This window comes from Saccopteryx bilineata, chromosome 4 (genome assembly GCF_036850765.1).
Source record: "Saccopteryx bilineata isolate mSacBil1 chromosome 4, mSacBil1_pri_phased_curated, whole genome shotgun sequence".
NCBI lineage: Eukaryota > Metazoa > Chordata > Mammalia > Chiroptera > Emballonuridae > Saccopteryx > Saccopteryx bilineata.
Window position 1 is genome coordinate 13,155,632 of NC_089493.1, and position 16,450 is coordinate 13,172,081.

The window sequence follows — 16,450 nt, forward strand, 5'->3', positions numbered from 1 at the left end:
TTGCTGTGGGGTCCAGTGGCTACTCGGCGGTCTTTGAATCGTGGCACGTGCTCAGCCACTTTCCTCCCTTGCTGGTTGGTCAGGAGGCGCTTACTCTCTGCCCTTTCTGCACACGGTTTTGATTCTGGATGTGCCAATCTATTGAGACGTTCATTAGGCATTGCTGTCACATCAGTTATTCATCCAGTCAGGGCTTTGCTTTTTTTTTTTTTTTTTTTGCTATGCATTTCTCTGGGAAAAAGGAAATAACTAAGAACATAATTGATGATAGCTTTTCAAACTGACAAGGCGTCATCTGACATTTTAATGAGAGCCAACCCATTTGGGCCGTGACCTCAGGACTCAGCTTCTCAGTGTTGATCTGATTCCAGACAGTTGCAATGTTATAGTCTTGGTCAGAGGTTCTCTAAGCAGCTTTTGACAGAGAACTAAATATTCTGGAACCGAGCTGCATGGCCACGAATTCACTGTGGTGAATCAAGACTTAGCGATTGCTCTGAAATGTGCCCCGTGGCACGGGGTGAATGTCATAACATTTGGGAGAAGGAAGGAACAATATTTACCATACAGAGCCTCCCACCCAATGATGGACTCCTTGCTGGAGACCTATTTGCCAGCCGAGACCGTAAGTGTCCACATACCTGCCTAATTAGAACATGAATCCACAGGAGATACCAGTCTCTTCTCATGGTGCAGGGTTAAGTTTTATATATTAATATTCTTACTAACTATGAATGGTCATTGATTGCAGCCCTAAAATACTGGGTTTCAATATTTCAGAACTCAAGATACAGGTGAGGATTGAACTGTATGGAACTGGACTTGGTTTTCTTTGATTCAGTGGGGTTGGCAGGTCCCAGAGGACCCTGGTCATCTTTTAGTCTTCGTGGTCAGAGTCCAGCTGCAGGGGTATAAAGTGCCAAAAATAGGCCCGTGTTCCTCCTGGCCCTTCTACATACTGGAGAATATGTTTTCTTTATATTAAACCCCTGATGCCATCTTGCACATTCTTTGGTTGCTTCTCACAGAGCAGAAGGCAGATTATGCAACAATTTGTCTCTTTTTGTTGTTTTTTGGCGGTTTTTTAATTTTGCACGAAGGATAACTTAGAGTGCATTTTGGGAGCTCCAACCAAGTGTTTGCTTTTGAGTGGTCTGGATCTGTTCTACAAATTGGTGAATTTGTTCAGTTTATCTTATACTTTTCAAAGAAAATTTCAAGAGGTTGTAACAGAGTTCACACTAGAGAGGCTGCTGAGTGTTTATTTTTTTGCAACTGCATAAACAACTTTGACTCCAAATGGAAAGGGCATTAAGCACCTTGACTGGAAGGACATTAAAACAGCTATTACAATTGTATTCTTTATGTTCAAAAGTTTAGTGGAGACATAGAAGTTAAGAATAGACCCAAATCAGAATTCCTAGAGATTAAAACTACCATGTCTGAGATGGAAGATACTCTGGGTGTGATTAAAGGCTGATTAGACACGGAAGCAAAGATAGTGAACTTGAAGCTACAGCAGTAGAAACTATGTGAAATGAAACAGAAAGAAAACTTAAAAAAGAAAGTGGAAAGAGCATAGGTGAGCTGTGGGATAACTTCAGGTGGCCTAATACGTGTGCAATTAGAATCCCCTACGGAAGGAGGACAGTTTAAAACATTTGCAGAAATAATGACTGAGCATTTTTCAAATGTTAGGGAAACTGTGAGCCCTGAGATCCAGGAAGGCTGTGGAGGCAAGCACAGGAAACAGGAGAAAGTGGACCCAAGCACTTTAGAATCCAAATGCTCAAAACCAGCAATAAAAGAAAATCTTAAGAGCCCCAGAGGAAGAGGTGTATTACAGGCGGATGAGTAAACATAAGGCTGGTGGCAGAATTGTCAGAAACCGTGCAAGTGAGAATACAGAGGACAAACCTTTACAGGGGTGCGGAGGGTGGGGGCGGAGGAAGCAGACTGCCAACCCTGAATTCCATACCCAGCAATAATGTTCCTCTAAAAGGCAGGCCACACAAAGCCTTTTCAGACATAGAGTGACTGGAAGGAGTCGTCGTCCTCTGAACCGCACTATAACAAATGTTAAAAGCATCCCTCGGCCCTGGCCGGTTGGCTCAGCGGTAGAGCGTCGGCCTAGCGTGCGGAGAACCCGGGTTCGATTCCCGGCCAGGGCACACAGGAGAAGCGCCCATTTGCTTCTCCACCCCTCCGCCGCGTTTTCCTCTCTGTCTCTCTCTTCCCCTCCTGCAGCCAAGGCTCCATTGGAGCAAAGATGGCCCGGGCGCTGGGGATGGCTCTGTGGCCTCTGCCTCAAGTGCTAGAGTGGCTCTGGTCGCAATATGGCGACGCCCAGGATGGGCAGAGCATTGCCCCCTGGTGGGCAGAGCATCGCCCCTGGTGGGCGTGCCGGGTGAATCCCGGTCGGGCGCATGCGGGAGTCTGTCTGACTGTCTCTCCCCGTTTCTAGCTTCAGAAAAATGAAAAAAAAAAAAAAAAGCATCCCTCGCAGGGGTCCCCAAACTTTTTACACAGGGGTCCAGTTCACTGTCCCACAGACCGTTGGAGGGCCACTACATACAGTGCTCCTCTCACTGACCACCAATGAAAGAGGTGCCCCTTCCAGAAGTGCAGCGGGGGGGCCGGGTAAATGGCCTCAGGGGGCCGCATGCGGCCCGCGGGCCGTAGTTTGGGAACGCCTGCTAGGGAGAAGGAAAAGGATCCCAAAAGAAACATGAACCCACACAGAGGAGTGAAGAGCACAGGAAGTTTGGCTGTGTTGGTGACTGAGTTTTTCCTTATTATTTAAATGTCTCTAAAACATAATTTACTATTTCTTTTTTTTTTTTGTATTTTTTTTTGTATTTTTTCTGAAGCTGGAAACGGGGAGAGACAGTCAGACAGACTCCCGCATGCGCCCGACCAGGATCCACCTGGCACGCCCACCAGGGGCGAGGCTCTGCCCACCAGGGGGTGATGCTCTGCCCCTCTGGGGCATCGCTCTGCCGAGACCAGAGCTATTCTAGCGCCTGGGGAAGAGGCCAAGGAGCCATCCCCAGCGCCCGGGCCATCTTTGCTCCAATGGAGCCTTGGCTGCGAGAGGGGAAGAGAGAGACAGAGAGGAAGGAGGGGGGGTGGAGAAGCAAATGGGCGCTTCTTCTATGTGACCTGGCCGGGAGTCAAACCCGGGTCCCCCACATGCCAGGCCGACGCTCTGCTGCTGAGCCAACCGGCCAGGGCCCATAATTTACTATTTCAACAAAGATAGTAACCATATAGGGTGGGATTTATAACCTAGGTAACTGTAAAGTGTACATAATGAGAATAAAGACTGGAAAGAGAGAAATGAAAGGATGCAATTATGAAGGGGTTACACTGCCTGTGAGATGATTTAATGTCATCTGAAGTAGACTGCGGTAAGTGAAATCCTAAAAGCAACCACTGACAGTTTCGTTCAAGACTTCAGTGAATGAGAGGACAGTTGACAGATGGTCAGTAAGACAGAGAAACCTTGGAACAACACAATTGATTTGTAAATAAAATAAATTTATTTATTTATTTACTTATTCATTTTGTTATTATTATTTTTTTCAGTGAGAGGAGGAGAGGAAGAGACAGACTCCTGCATGCACCTTGACTGGGGTCCACTTGGCTAGGGGGTGATGCTCTGCCCATCTGGGGCCCTTACTCCGTTGCAACCGGAGCCATTTATTAGCACCTGAGGTGGAAGCCATGGAGTCATCCTCAGTGCCTGGGTCAGCTTGTTCTAATCGAGCCTTGGCTACAGGAGGGGGACAGAAGAGAAGGTAGGGGTGAGAGGGGGAGGAGTGGAGAAGCAGATGAGTGCTTCTCCTGTGTGCCCTGACCGGGAATCAAACCCGGGACATCCACATGTCGGGTTGACACTCTACCACTAAGCCAACCTGCCAAGGCTAGCTATTTCTTATAAACATTCTTACCATACAATCCACCAATGGTGCTTCTTGGTATTTTACCTAATTGAGTTGGAAACTACATTCATACAAAGACCTGCATGTGAATGTTTATAACAGCTTTATTCATAATCGCCTAACTTGGAAACAACAAAGATGCCTTTTAATATAGATTAATAGATAAATGTTTTATTATTTAGCAACAAAATTAAATGAGCTATTGGGCCACAAAGGGGCATGAGTGACCTTAAAACAGTCTTGCTAAGTTACAGAAGCCAGTCTGCAAAAGGTTACATACTGCATGATTGCAACTATGTGACATTCTGGAAAAGGCCAAACTACAGAGACTGTAGAAAATTAGCGTTTGCGGGGATTTAGGAAGAGGGGTGCAGGGATGAGCAGGGGAAGCGTGGGGCACATTTAGGGCAGCGAATCTATTGTGTCCAACAAGCACAGTAATGGTGGGTACTTGACATAGTCAAAACATTTGTCAAAACCTATCGAACTGCACAACAGAAAGGTGAGCTCAAACGTAAACTATGGACTTGAGTTGATAAAAAAGAAAATAAATAAAAACAACAGCAACAAAAATATTGAAACATTGAAAAAACGTGTAGCTTGTTCCATGCCATCCATAGCCCAGAAAAGCTGTTAAACATATCCGAATTGCCTGACCTGTGGTGGCGCAGTGGATAAGGCGTCAACCTGGAAACACTGAGGTTGCCGGTTCAAAACCCTGGCTTGCCTGGTCAAGGCACATATGGGAGTTGATGCTTCCTGCTCCTCCCCCTTCTCTCTTTCTCTCTCTCTCCCCCCCTCTAAAATGAATAAATAAATAAATAAAAATTATAAAAAAAACCAAAAAACAAACATATCCGAATGTGGCTGTGCCACACCTTCTGTGACTAGCGGTCCCCTCTGAGCTTGCAGGCAGGGCCCCAGTTTCTGGCTCCCTGTGAATAGAGGTGGATTCTCCTCCTTCTACAGCCTGGAGGGACGGTCACTCTTTAAACGTAACTTGGATGAGGCCAGTCTCAAAATGATGCCCAAGGGGCTTTAGGTCATTTTGTGATGTGTTTAGCAGGTCTAACCCCCTCTCTGTAGTGGTGTCCACTCTGAAAATGAGCAGTCAACTCGATGGGTGTTGCTTGGAGGCTGGAGGCCTAGACTCCAATTCCGGAGGTGCCAGAGAGTGACCTTCAGGTTTGGGGCAAGTCACTCACTTTCCCATGCAGACCTCAGACTCTTCATCTTAGAAGAGTGGGTTTTCCAGGGACTCTCTCTGGCCCATTCCAGTTGCAGACCCCATGTCTGTCACTAGTAAAGGCTCCTGCACTTTTACTCGGACTGGACTGTCCTGGGGGGGGGGTGCGTAGATCCCAGGGCACCTGCTGCAGCAGAAGCCCTCTGTGTATGGGCTGCCGAGACTCTGTGCGCGGGGTTCCCTCTGCCGCCGTGCTGGGTGGATCCCCAAGTCTGACTGGCGCTGGCTGGTTGCCCGGGGCAGGGGCACCGGCTGGTGCTGTGTTGAGGCTGCAGCTGCTCCCCTCACCGTTGGTATATTTTCAGCCTTTGGTACATCCCAACCCCCAGATCTCCCTCGGCTAAGAGTATCTCCTCCATCCACAAAGGAATGCCCACAAAGCCAAGGTATGGGTGTTTCCTCAGCACGGAACTGAGAGTGGGTCCATGGTGTTATTGTTACCCCGGACTCCAAGGCGGAGAGTTGGAAGATTTTCCTAGTAACCGATCCTTCTAAGGGCATCTAAATTTTTTTAATGTTCAATTTGTTAAGTATACATTTTGAGATAGGAAATATTCTTTAGCTAGTATTGTTCTGTGAGCCTGACTTTACTTGCCTTTAAAATTCTTTAAGGACCTTGGGACAATTGATTGAGAAGCTCTTTTAAGTCTAAATAGGGTTGCAGTGATCAAGTTCGAACATGGATATCAGAATCAAAGGGTGCTTTGTGCATATTTAGGGGCCTCGTTCATCTGTAACTTACAAGGACTCCATTTTTATGTTCCATTTGTCCTTAAAGAGAGGACAGAGAATCTGCTTCTGGCACTGTGATCTCCTGGGACCCCTTTCTGGTCCTCTTCTAGAGCAGTATCATTGAGCCCCATGAGAAGAACTCACCCAGTCCTTGTGTCTGACTTTGTTCTAGGACTTTGTTTAGAGAAGCTGCCTCTCTCCTCCTCTACCAGTGATCTCCACGCGGACCGGGACCAGGATGTCGTCACCTGTTACGAGAAGGCGGGGGACATTGCGCTCCTGTACCTCCAAGAGATAGAGAGGGTAAGTAAGGGCCAGGTGTTCTTTCCAGTTGGTAAGTTTTTTAAAAATTTCAGATCAAATCGTAGAGAACTGTGGTCAACCTCTGAAAGGCCTTCACCTGGTCTGCCTTTGGGAGCAAAGCTTTTCTTACTGTCTTTCATGCTAAGGGGAATATGGTGGTGACTGTGGGGTCTCGTGAAAATAGATGGGTCGGTGTTTGGGAAGCATTTTAATATCCTCTGAGCAGAAATGACAGTGTGTGTCTGTGTATACCCCGAGCACCTGAAGCTGGCTAATTATTTCCATTCTCTTTCCCCAAATGGGTTGATCTTCATTTGTACTTGGATGGACTATAGGTAGCATGGGTTTGGGAGGCTTTGCCCCAGTGGTTCTGCCAGAGGTCTGCTGGGGGCTCTCAGTGACCTGCCTGGGGCAGGTTTGTGCATCCCCTGAGACCATCTGGGGCGGTGTCTTGCAGCCTGTGGTGTGGGGGATGGGAACCAGCAGCTGGCGGGGGTGGGGGTGGGGGGTCCTGACAGAGGGTGAGTGAGCAAGACACCTTCAGGCAGGGGAAGCTGGAGGCGGGATGGGTCAGGGAGGTGTGCGTCACTGCTCCGTGTTGAAGAATCACTCTTTTTTGGCTCTGCTCTGTACTAAGTTTCTTTACTCCTTGGCCTCAGTTTCCCCATTTGTAAAAGGAGCATAGTAATAGCTCCAACTTCATGACGTGCTTGTGGGGATGATTAAAGGTCATGTAAGCAAGGCACTTCGCCCAAGATTCTTGATCCCTGTCACATATTTATACTAACGCTACAGCTCCTAGCCATCAGCCTGCCGCGGGGCTTTCTGGAGCTCTAAGCAAGGCTCCACACTGACATTTCAGACCAGAGATGTATTCTGTGAGAGACTGGGAAATGATTAGGAGTCCTGTGAGACTTTGAAAGTGACAGCAGTCTTGTTTCCCATCAATTTTATAGTTTCTCTGTCTCCATACGGATTAGAACAGAGAGGGACTACCAAAGTCTCGTTTTTTTGTTACTTTATAAATGCATAGACTAGAAGTCGTTTTTTGCATCAATGTTTTGTATGTCAGTGTGTGGGATGAGGATCAGAATGGCCTTCTAGGCCGGGAGAGGAGGGCGAGAGCTTCGGGAGCGGAGGTGGCGAGAACAAGGGGTTGGTCGGACCTGGCCTCCTGTGCCTCCCTGCGTCGCCATGGCTAGGAATTCAGGAGGATATTTGGCCATCTCACCAGAATATTCTGTCCGAAGGCTGCTATGGAAAAGGATTTGTGTTTTTTTGTTTTTTTTTGTTTTTTTGTTTTGTATTTTTCTGAAGCTGGAAATGGGGAGAGACAGTCAGACAGACTCCCGCATGCGCCCGACCGGGAGGGATCCACCCGGCACGCCCACCAGGTCCTAAGCTCTGCCCACCAGGGGGCGATGCTCTGCCCCTCCGGGGCGTCGCTCTGCCGCGACCAGAGCCACTCCAGCGCCTGGGGCAGAGGCCAAGGAGCCATCCCCAGCGCCCGGGCCATCTTTGCTCCAATGGAGCCTTGGCTGCGGGAGAGGAAGAGAGAGACAGAGAGGAAGGAGGGGGGGGGTGGACAAGCAGATGGGCGCTTCTCCTGTGTGCCCTGGCCGGGAATCGAACCCGGGTCCCCTGCATGCCAGGCCGACGCTCTACCGCTGAGCCAACCGGCCAGGGCCAGGATTTGTGTTTTATATTCAGAATTTATGATATGATCTTCAGAGAAAGGATGATGCAGCTTGCTATGAAAACCCAGCTTATTTGCACTGCCAGCCTCCTGACAGCCAGCGCTCAGCAGCGGGCAGATTGCCTGCCTAATTCAGCGGGCTTGTCGGCCCCTCCGCCCCAGCCCTCAGGGACCCTTATTTTGTGCCTTACTCTTCAACAGTTGTGCAGGCCGATCATGTTGGGGCCGCCTTTCCGGCTGGGGAAAGGGAGGGTCATCTGTTACACGTGTTTCTGGTGACATGGGAGTTGGCCGTGCTGGATGCACTTCCTGTCGTGTTCATGCCCACCCGTTCTCTGCTGGGTTCTTCAGCCAGACTGTCCAGGAGACTCACATAATCCTAGGGTGTAAAACCAATACTTTTTTGTGTGGTTTTGGGGGATAGTGATCATAGGATGTTAGATTTTTGAGAAGAAAATGGAGGCCTGGAAAAGGAGAGCCCAAAGGTACAGAGGAATTTAGGGCCAAAGCTAGAATTAGAACTTAGCCTTTTCTTTACCGAGTTCAGCAGTCATTCCCCCACTGTCCCAGGCTACTGTAGTTTCCCACACCCTGATGTATAGGAAGCGCTCAACAGGTACCGTATTTCCCCATGTAGAAGATGCATCTTAATTTTGGGGCCCAAAATTTGAAAAAAAATGTATTACATAAAGTTATTGAACTCGTTTTATTTATCTACAACAATGAGTGCAAAAACAAGTACAAAAACATGAGAAATGCAAGTAAAAAAACTATAACCACTGTATAAGACACACCCAGTTTTTAGACCCCAAATTTTTCAAAAAAAGGTACATCTTACTTGAGGAAATACGGTATTTGAGCAAGTGAACCAAAGCTGTTGGTAGCAAGGCCCAGAAAGGCAGCCTTGGCCTAGGGTCACCCTCAGCATTATGTAGATGATTTTCCCGTGTCTGGCTCGAGTTTTTAGTTTGAGTTTTCCTTCATGGGAAACCACTTCGAGCCTCCCCAGATCCAGCAAGTTGAGGTATTAGCAATGAGAGAGAGTGAATGAATCAAACATCTGTTTTGACTGTAGTATCTGCTCAAGGAATTATCTGTTGATTGATGAGAAGTGTTGGGGGAAAATGACCTTCCTTAAGTGACTATTGGGCTTGGTGAAAGTCAAGGTTTTTTATGAAGCAACTAATAGATGCTATGCAGAGGATTCCTGTGTGGACTTAAAACAATTTTTTTTTTTAACTATGCTAAATTGAGGCCCTGGCCGGTTGGCTCAGTGGTAGAGCGTCGGACTGGCGTGCAAGGGGTCCCGAGTTCGATTCCCGGCCAGGGCACACGGGAGGAGCGCCCATCTGCTTCTCCACCCCTCCCCCTCTCCTTCCTCTCTGTCTCTCTCTTCCCCTCCCGCAGTCAAGGCTCCATTGGAGCAAAGATGACCCAGGCGCTGGGGATGGCTCCTTGGCCTCTGCCCCAGGCGCTAAAGTGGCTCTGGTCGCAACATAGCGACGCCCCGGAGAGGTAGAGCATCGCCCCCTGGTGGGCAGAGCGTCGCCCCCTGGTGGGCAGAGCGTCGCCCCCTGGTGGGCATGCTGGGTGGATCCCGGTTGGGCGCATGCGGGAGTCTGTCTGACTGTCTCTCCCCGTTTCCAGCTTCGCAAAAATACAAAAACAAAACAAAACAAAAAAAAACCCATGCTAAATTGAAAACAGAACTTTTGAGAAAGTAGAATCTGAAAGAAGACAAGGCTGGGGCAAGCTTAGGCAAACAGCGCTTTGATCCTCTGGGTAGGCAGCTGTCTGGAGTGCAGAACCCCACAGGCTCCGTTCCTGTGTTTGATCTGCTGGGCAGAGGCAGGTGTTCAATGGTTTTCCCTCGCTTTTCAGCCATTCTGTAGTGAAGAAACTTCTATTTGCAGGGACCTTTTGGCATTTTTTTTGATTAGTGTTGGCTCTTAACTTGGTGTACTAGCAAGACTAAAATTTGGGGAGAACTTCTGGGGACAGTTTGGAACATCATGGCCCGAGTTTTTCTTCATCTGGGACCACCCATCCTCTGAGTGTCACTAATGGGGGGTGTGCCCAGTGCTGTCAGAGGTGTTTGCTTCCGGAAGGGCAGCGACTCTTCAGAGCGGGAGCTGTCCTTGGCTTCCCCTCGAGCTAACCTCATTGCTGAGAGGCAGCAGAGTGCAGCCGTGGTGTGGCCGCTGGTCCTGGGAGCCTGGCCTTGCTGCCTCTTAGCTGTGGAGCTTTGGGCTGGCTACTCAGCCTCTCTGTGCTGCCCCAGGATCCTCAATAGTGACACAGCAATTATAGTTGCTAGACTCTCGATTTGAGGATAAAATGGTTGGATTCATGTACTTCCCAGTAAGTCCATGGCCAGCACACAGTTAGTGTTGGTTTTATTGTCCTTCTCTGTCCCTGTGTCACCCGGCAGTGGAATCTCCGAAACTTAGAAGATTTCAGATATTTAGGTAAAAATCTGGAATATTATAAACACACAGTTTTATGTAGAATGTTAAAGAATTTTTAGGGGAATGCTAATGGAGTACATTTTTGGGAGAGTTTTTCTTTCTTTTTCTTGTGTGGAAGATCACAGGACAACATTTTGCCTGGCGTCCCTCTGTGATATCCGGGCTGCGGACTTCTGTTCACCCCTATTTGATGTTGGTGCAGTCACTACATCAGCTTTCCATTGTCATGGTGGGTCCAATACTGCCTGGCTTGTCCGGGGCTAGAGAACCATGTCACCAGGGTCCTCCAGTCGTGTGTCATTCTCCTGCCGTGTTCCAGACATGGGGCAGGAATGTGAATGCACAAAAGCTGTGTGCACTAAAGATTTGTTTAGTGCTGTCCTTGTCATTTTAGGGTTACAGAGACATCTATTGATAACTTGCTCTGATAATCTGTTCTCTGAAGGTAATAAAGTACACCTCTGAGATTGTGCACAAAAATAATCTAATCAAAGAATCAAATCAGAGCAGATAGAATTAGAAAGGACACGATCAGTTTGTGTTCAGGTGGTGGTGTGATGGCAGCAGTCAATGACATTAACTGCCCCGCGAGAAGCTCCTGGTGATGCAGGGATAGGAATAACGATGACTTCACCCTTGAATATCATAATGTGATCCCTGCTTTTGGCAAATGAAATCATCCTGCCCCAGGCCTTTGCACGCGCCAGCCGCCAGCTGGTGGTGGCTTTCTCAAGCAGTGCCAGGGTGGAACTTACCTTCTGCTGACAGTTCATTCCTTTACACCTTCTTTTAGAAAACAAGGCAATATTAAATTATGGAACACCCACAGACTTTTTAGGGGCCATTCCAGTGCTAGAGTTTTGAAAGAAAGAACTAGACCCCTGGTATTGTAGGGTCCAGCTCCGAGGCCCTCTGTCCATGGGGAGTTGTTCGGTGGTCAGCGTGGTCCCACCTGAGTGTAGCCTGTCCTCCCAACAGGAAGCATTTACAGTGACATGGCTGAGGTGTTGAATTCTGAGCGAGATCAGGTTAAAGTTACTGTGTGTCTTGAATTCAAACCAGATGTCGTAGGAAAAGTACTCACTGCTGCTGCTGAGGAAGGCAGGGTGTGACCCTGGGTGTCCGTGTGGCTGTGCTTTTGGCTGTAAAATGTGAGACAGTAAGGAAAGGACAGAGCCTCTCTTCCCTCCCCCTTCCCAGCCCCTGCCTCGTCTCGCAGCCGTGGCAGCGGGACAAGCTTCCTGCCGCACATCTGCATGACACCTCCTCAGTGGGCGTCAGGGCCCGGTCCGGCCGCCAGGGGCTCGGACGTCCAGCTGCCGTGTGTGTGGCGGGAACAGGAGGCTCCAGCGCACATCTGCATGACACCTCCTCAGTGGGCGTCAGGGCCCGGTCCGGCCGCCAGGGGCTCGGACGTCCAGCTGCCGTGTGTGTGGCGGGAACAGGAGGCTCCAGCACACTGCAAGCTGACTTAGAGAGGTCTGGAAACCTGTAAAGAACAGTAGCTTATTTTCATTTTTGTATATTCTCAGTCATTCTTTGCCCTGAGAAGTTTATAGCAATAAAGTATTTTTCATTTGTATTTTTTCACTCAACATTAATTGTCAAAACCTTAAAGTGTTTTCAAGGCTATATAATGTTTCATCAGTGGATGGCCTCTATGATATAATTCGCTGCTGGGTATAACCTGTTGTTAATAAATAATACTGCAATGCCAACTTCCTTCAGGTAGCTTTTTCCTTTGCTTTCGTTGTTTCTTAAGGGCAAGTTCCTAGAAGTGGGGTATTTTTTAACATTCTCATTACTACATAGTGTGTCCGATTGCTTACTACAAGTCATACCGGTCTCTTCTGTCTTTGGCAATGCAGGTGGGTAGTGGTTTCTCCGTCATCTTGACAGGCTTGCTGTTGTAGAAAAGCCAGTTTGCTGAATTGATCGGTGAAAATCGTGCCTTGCAGTTTTTAGTATGCATTTCTTTGACTATCAGACCGGTTGATTTTTTTTCGATTTGTTTACTAGTTACCTTTTTTTTATTGCAGCATTATAAGATATAATTTACATACCATACAATTCACCCACTTAAACTGTATGTGTCAGTGGTTTTTAATATAGTCACAGGATTCTACCACCATCACCAATATTTAATTCCAGAACATTTTTGTCACCCCCAGAGGAAACCCTGTCCCCACGAGCATCACTCCCCACTTGCCTCCACTCTCCCCAGTCTGTAGATTTGTATGTTCTGGACAGTTCGTATAGATAGAACCACACAGCTCGGGTCTTTCATGGCTGCTGCTTTGGCTTGGCATAGGTCTTCAGCTTCATGTATGTTGCAGTATGTATCAGTGCTTCAGTCTTTCTGTTGCCAAATAATGGGGCCATTTATGGATATACTACATTGTGTGTATGCATTAATCATTTTATCATTTATCTTTTCTGTTTTTCCCACTTTTTGACTATTATAAAATGTTGCCATAAATATTCCTATACAAGATTTTGTGTGGACAGATGTTTTCATTCTTGGGTATATGCCTAAGTGGGTTTGCTGGGTCAGATGGTAACTTTATGTTTAACCATGTTATATATTTTTTGTTTGTTTATACTCTCTGTTCAATTTAGGGATGTGCTGTTTTTATTACAATGTGAATAAAGTCTTTATATCATAACTATGTTAACCCTTTACCATATTTACTCTGAATGTTTTCCCAAATCAGTTTTTCCATTTTTAAGTACAATTTAGAATTATTAGGCACAATTTTAAACTTTTTGTTTTATAAAAATGGAGTTGATTCTTTTCATTTTTCTAAGAATATGAATATGTGGCAGGAGAATGATTTTTGTTGTTGTTTCTTCCTTTCTAATATTTTTGATTTTATCTCTCCCCTGTCCTGTCTCCAGACTCTCTAAAACAATGTTAAAAAAGAAAGTTGTTGGAATATAGCCTTATTTTGTTCCTATTTGAAGGTAACTCTTTAATATACCTCCATTAAGGACTATAATGTTCACATTCCCATTTGCAGTTCGTGGGAGGTATGTGTTATGACCCCATTGTACAGATGAGGACAGTGGAGGTCTGAGAGATTAGAGGAGTTCTCCAAGTTCACAGTGTCAGGCGTGTCAGAACCAGATCTTGAACCTGGGGCTTTTGACCAAAAGTATTTCGCCCCACCCCCTTGCTGTCTGTCACACTTCCTCAGCGGTGGGTGTGTTTATGCAGGAGCAGGCTGCACTCGCTAAGAATGCTTGCTGGCCTCCTCTCCCAGGGACTGTTTATCCACAGGACAAGTGGTGGCCTCCGCTCCGCCAAGCACTGTTCCTGTCCAGGCCCGTGTGTCCGGGTGTAAGCCTAAGTGGGTTTGCTGGGTCAGATGGTAACTTGCAGTTTTAGTTTGCATTTAGTTTGCAACCAGTGTGTTGCAAGACTTTTTTAAAGCATGCAATACCTGACTATTTAGTTAGGGGCACTGACTTCTTTTTCCTTAGATTGTCAAATAAAAAAATGACAACAGCTAACACAACAATAGCCACCCAGTGTGAATGTCTGTCTTGAACTATAAATATAGAGGTCACATAATAGAGTTGCCTCTTATGGTCACATCACATAATAAAATTGTGTCTGATTGGTTAATTTTTGGTACCAGAAGTCCTTATATACAATCTCTTCCTCTTTATGAGGAAGAGATTAAATCCAAGATGCTCAGACTTCAGGGTGCAACCTGAGCTGAGCTGTCTTCTCTGCCTCCCCTTTGCACCGTTCCCGTTCTTCCCTTCTCTAACCTAAAGCTGCGTCCTGGCAGCCTGCCCCCTTGTCCCTTGGACTGTGTTCCGCAAGCAGAGACTGATAGGACCGAAGGGAGGGGCTGGACTGCAGAGCCAGGTAGATCCGCGTTTCAGCGCCAGCTCTGATTGCTAGCCATGTGGTTTGGGCAACTCCCTGAGTGGAGCAAAGTCTGAGTTTCCCCTTCGGTAAAGAGAGGATAATAATGTGTCTGTCAGTGGGTTTTCGTGGGGGAGTAAATACATAGCGTGTGTACCTCCAAAGTGCCCAGTGCATAGTAGGTTACTTTCTTGTTGCTTTGTTTATGCATTTCTGATGGGCCTTGCAAATTCATTCATTCATTCATTCATTCATTTTCTGCATGTATTGAATGCTTACTCTGCACCAGACATTGCAGTAGACACTGGATATATTAGTAAATGGAACAGATGTGGTGCCTGACTTTGTGGAAGTCGCAGCACCGTGGAGGCCAACAGCCAGGAACTGAGTTGAAAATAACGTGGATAAATGCAATGAAGGAATAGAATAGGACACTGTATTAGGAGAGAATAATAGAGGCAAGCCTACTTTGTGTTATGTGGTCAGGGAAGTCCCTTCTGAGAAGGTGACAACTGCTCACGCTGCTTGTGGAGAGGGAAAGGGAAGTAAAGAGCAGAAGAGGACATGGAGACTCTGTTTAGGAGGCTGTTGGAGAAATCTAACAGGAAGTGATGGTGGCTTAGAGGAAGTAACGGTTTCAGAAATGGATAGATTCAGACCTGTCTGAGAAACGCTTGGGTGTGCTTGGCAATAGCAAGGTGTCAGAGTCAGAGTGCCAGGCTCACTCCCCAGTTCTGATTAGGGAGCTGGGTGGATGACCTTATTTATTAAGATGGTTTAACAGCACATACTTCAGTTTTGGTCTCAGTCTAGATTCCTGATAATAATGCTCAAAGTTTTCCTCGGGGTGGAAGGAAGTTAGTGGCTCTTGTCCGGGGAAGGCATTCTAGGAGCTAGGAGGGAAATGTCCAGAAAGGGCCCCTTGAGGACACTGTCCCTGAGGTGCTGGGATTAATAACATAAAGGTAAAATGTCTGACAACAATAGCAAAAAGGATAGGGGAGGAAATGGGCATATTTTAAGGCAGCAATTTTCAACCAGTGTGTTGCAAGAATTTTTAAAACATGCAATACCTGACTATTTAGTTAGGGGCACTGACTTCTTTTTCCTTAGATTTCAAATAAAAAAATGGCAACAGCTAACACAACAATAGCCACCCAGTGTGAATGCCTGTCTTGAACTATAAATATAGAGGTCATATAATAGAGTTGCATCTTATGGGTCACATCACATAATAAAATTGTGTCTGACTGGTTAATTTTTGGTACCAGAAGTCCTTATATACAAGTATAGGCACCTGATTTTTAAAAAAACTTTTTTATTGAATTTATTGGGGTAACATTGGTTAATAAAATTATATAGGTTTCTGGCGTACAGTTCTGTAATGCATCGTCTGTATGTTATTGTGCGTTCACCCCCCAAGTCATTTATCCCCCTTTGCCCTCTTCCACCTCCCCCACCCCCTGCCCTCTGTGATCACCATGCTGTTGACTGTGTCTGTGAATTTTGTTCTGTTTTCTTACTTAATCCCTTCACCTTTTCCCCAGCCCCCTTCCCTCTGACAGCTGTCAGTCTGTTCTCTGTATCTGTATGAGTCTGTTTCTGTTTTGTTTGTTAGTTCATTTTGTTCATTAGATTCCATATATAAGTGAAATCATGTGGTACTTGTCTTTCTCTGACTGGCTTATTTTACTTAGCATGCTATTACAAAAGGTAAGATTTCCTTCTTTTTTATGACTGAGCAGTAGTCGTGGTGTGAATGTACCACAGCTTGGGCTCTGGGGCTGCTTCTAAATCTTGGCTATTGTAAATAACTGCAATGAACACAAAGAAAAACTGATATTTTTAAAAGTCACTTTGGAGCAAAAGGGTAGGTAATATTAATGTTTTGGTAAATCGATCAAAATTATATTTTTTGTCAGATGAGCAAAAATATATTTTTTGATGTGCTACAGAATTTTAGTAATTAGCTTATGTGTTCCATGAGATGAAGAAGGTTGGAAATTATTGTTATAAGATGTTTATATATGAATTAGTATAATATTACTTGAAGATAAACTGTGATAAGCTAAACAGCTATTTGTAGACCCTAGGACAACCACTAAAAAATAAGAAAAAAGGGCCCTGGCCGGTTCGCTCAGTGGTAGAGTGTCAGCCTGGCGTGCAGGAGTCCTGGGTTCGATT

General features: G+C 46.3%; 1 protein-coding gene across 4 annotated transcripts in view; it reads left to right on the plus strand.

Moving 5' to 3' along the window:
• TTC7B (tetratricopeptide repeat domain 7B) overlaps window positions 1-16,450 on the plus strand; it is a 243,200-nt gene that overhangs the window by 48,261 nt on the left and 178,489 nt on the right. For all 4 annotated transcript variants that reach the window (XM_066273807.1, XM_066273808.1, XM_066273810.1 and 1 more), the window contains exon 4: window positions 6,095-6,225. In XM_066273807.1, the coding sequence (XP_066129904.1) occupies window positions 6,095-6,225 (131 nt within the window). The remainder of the gene's footprint in view (window positions 1-6,094; window positions 6,226-16,450) is intronic.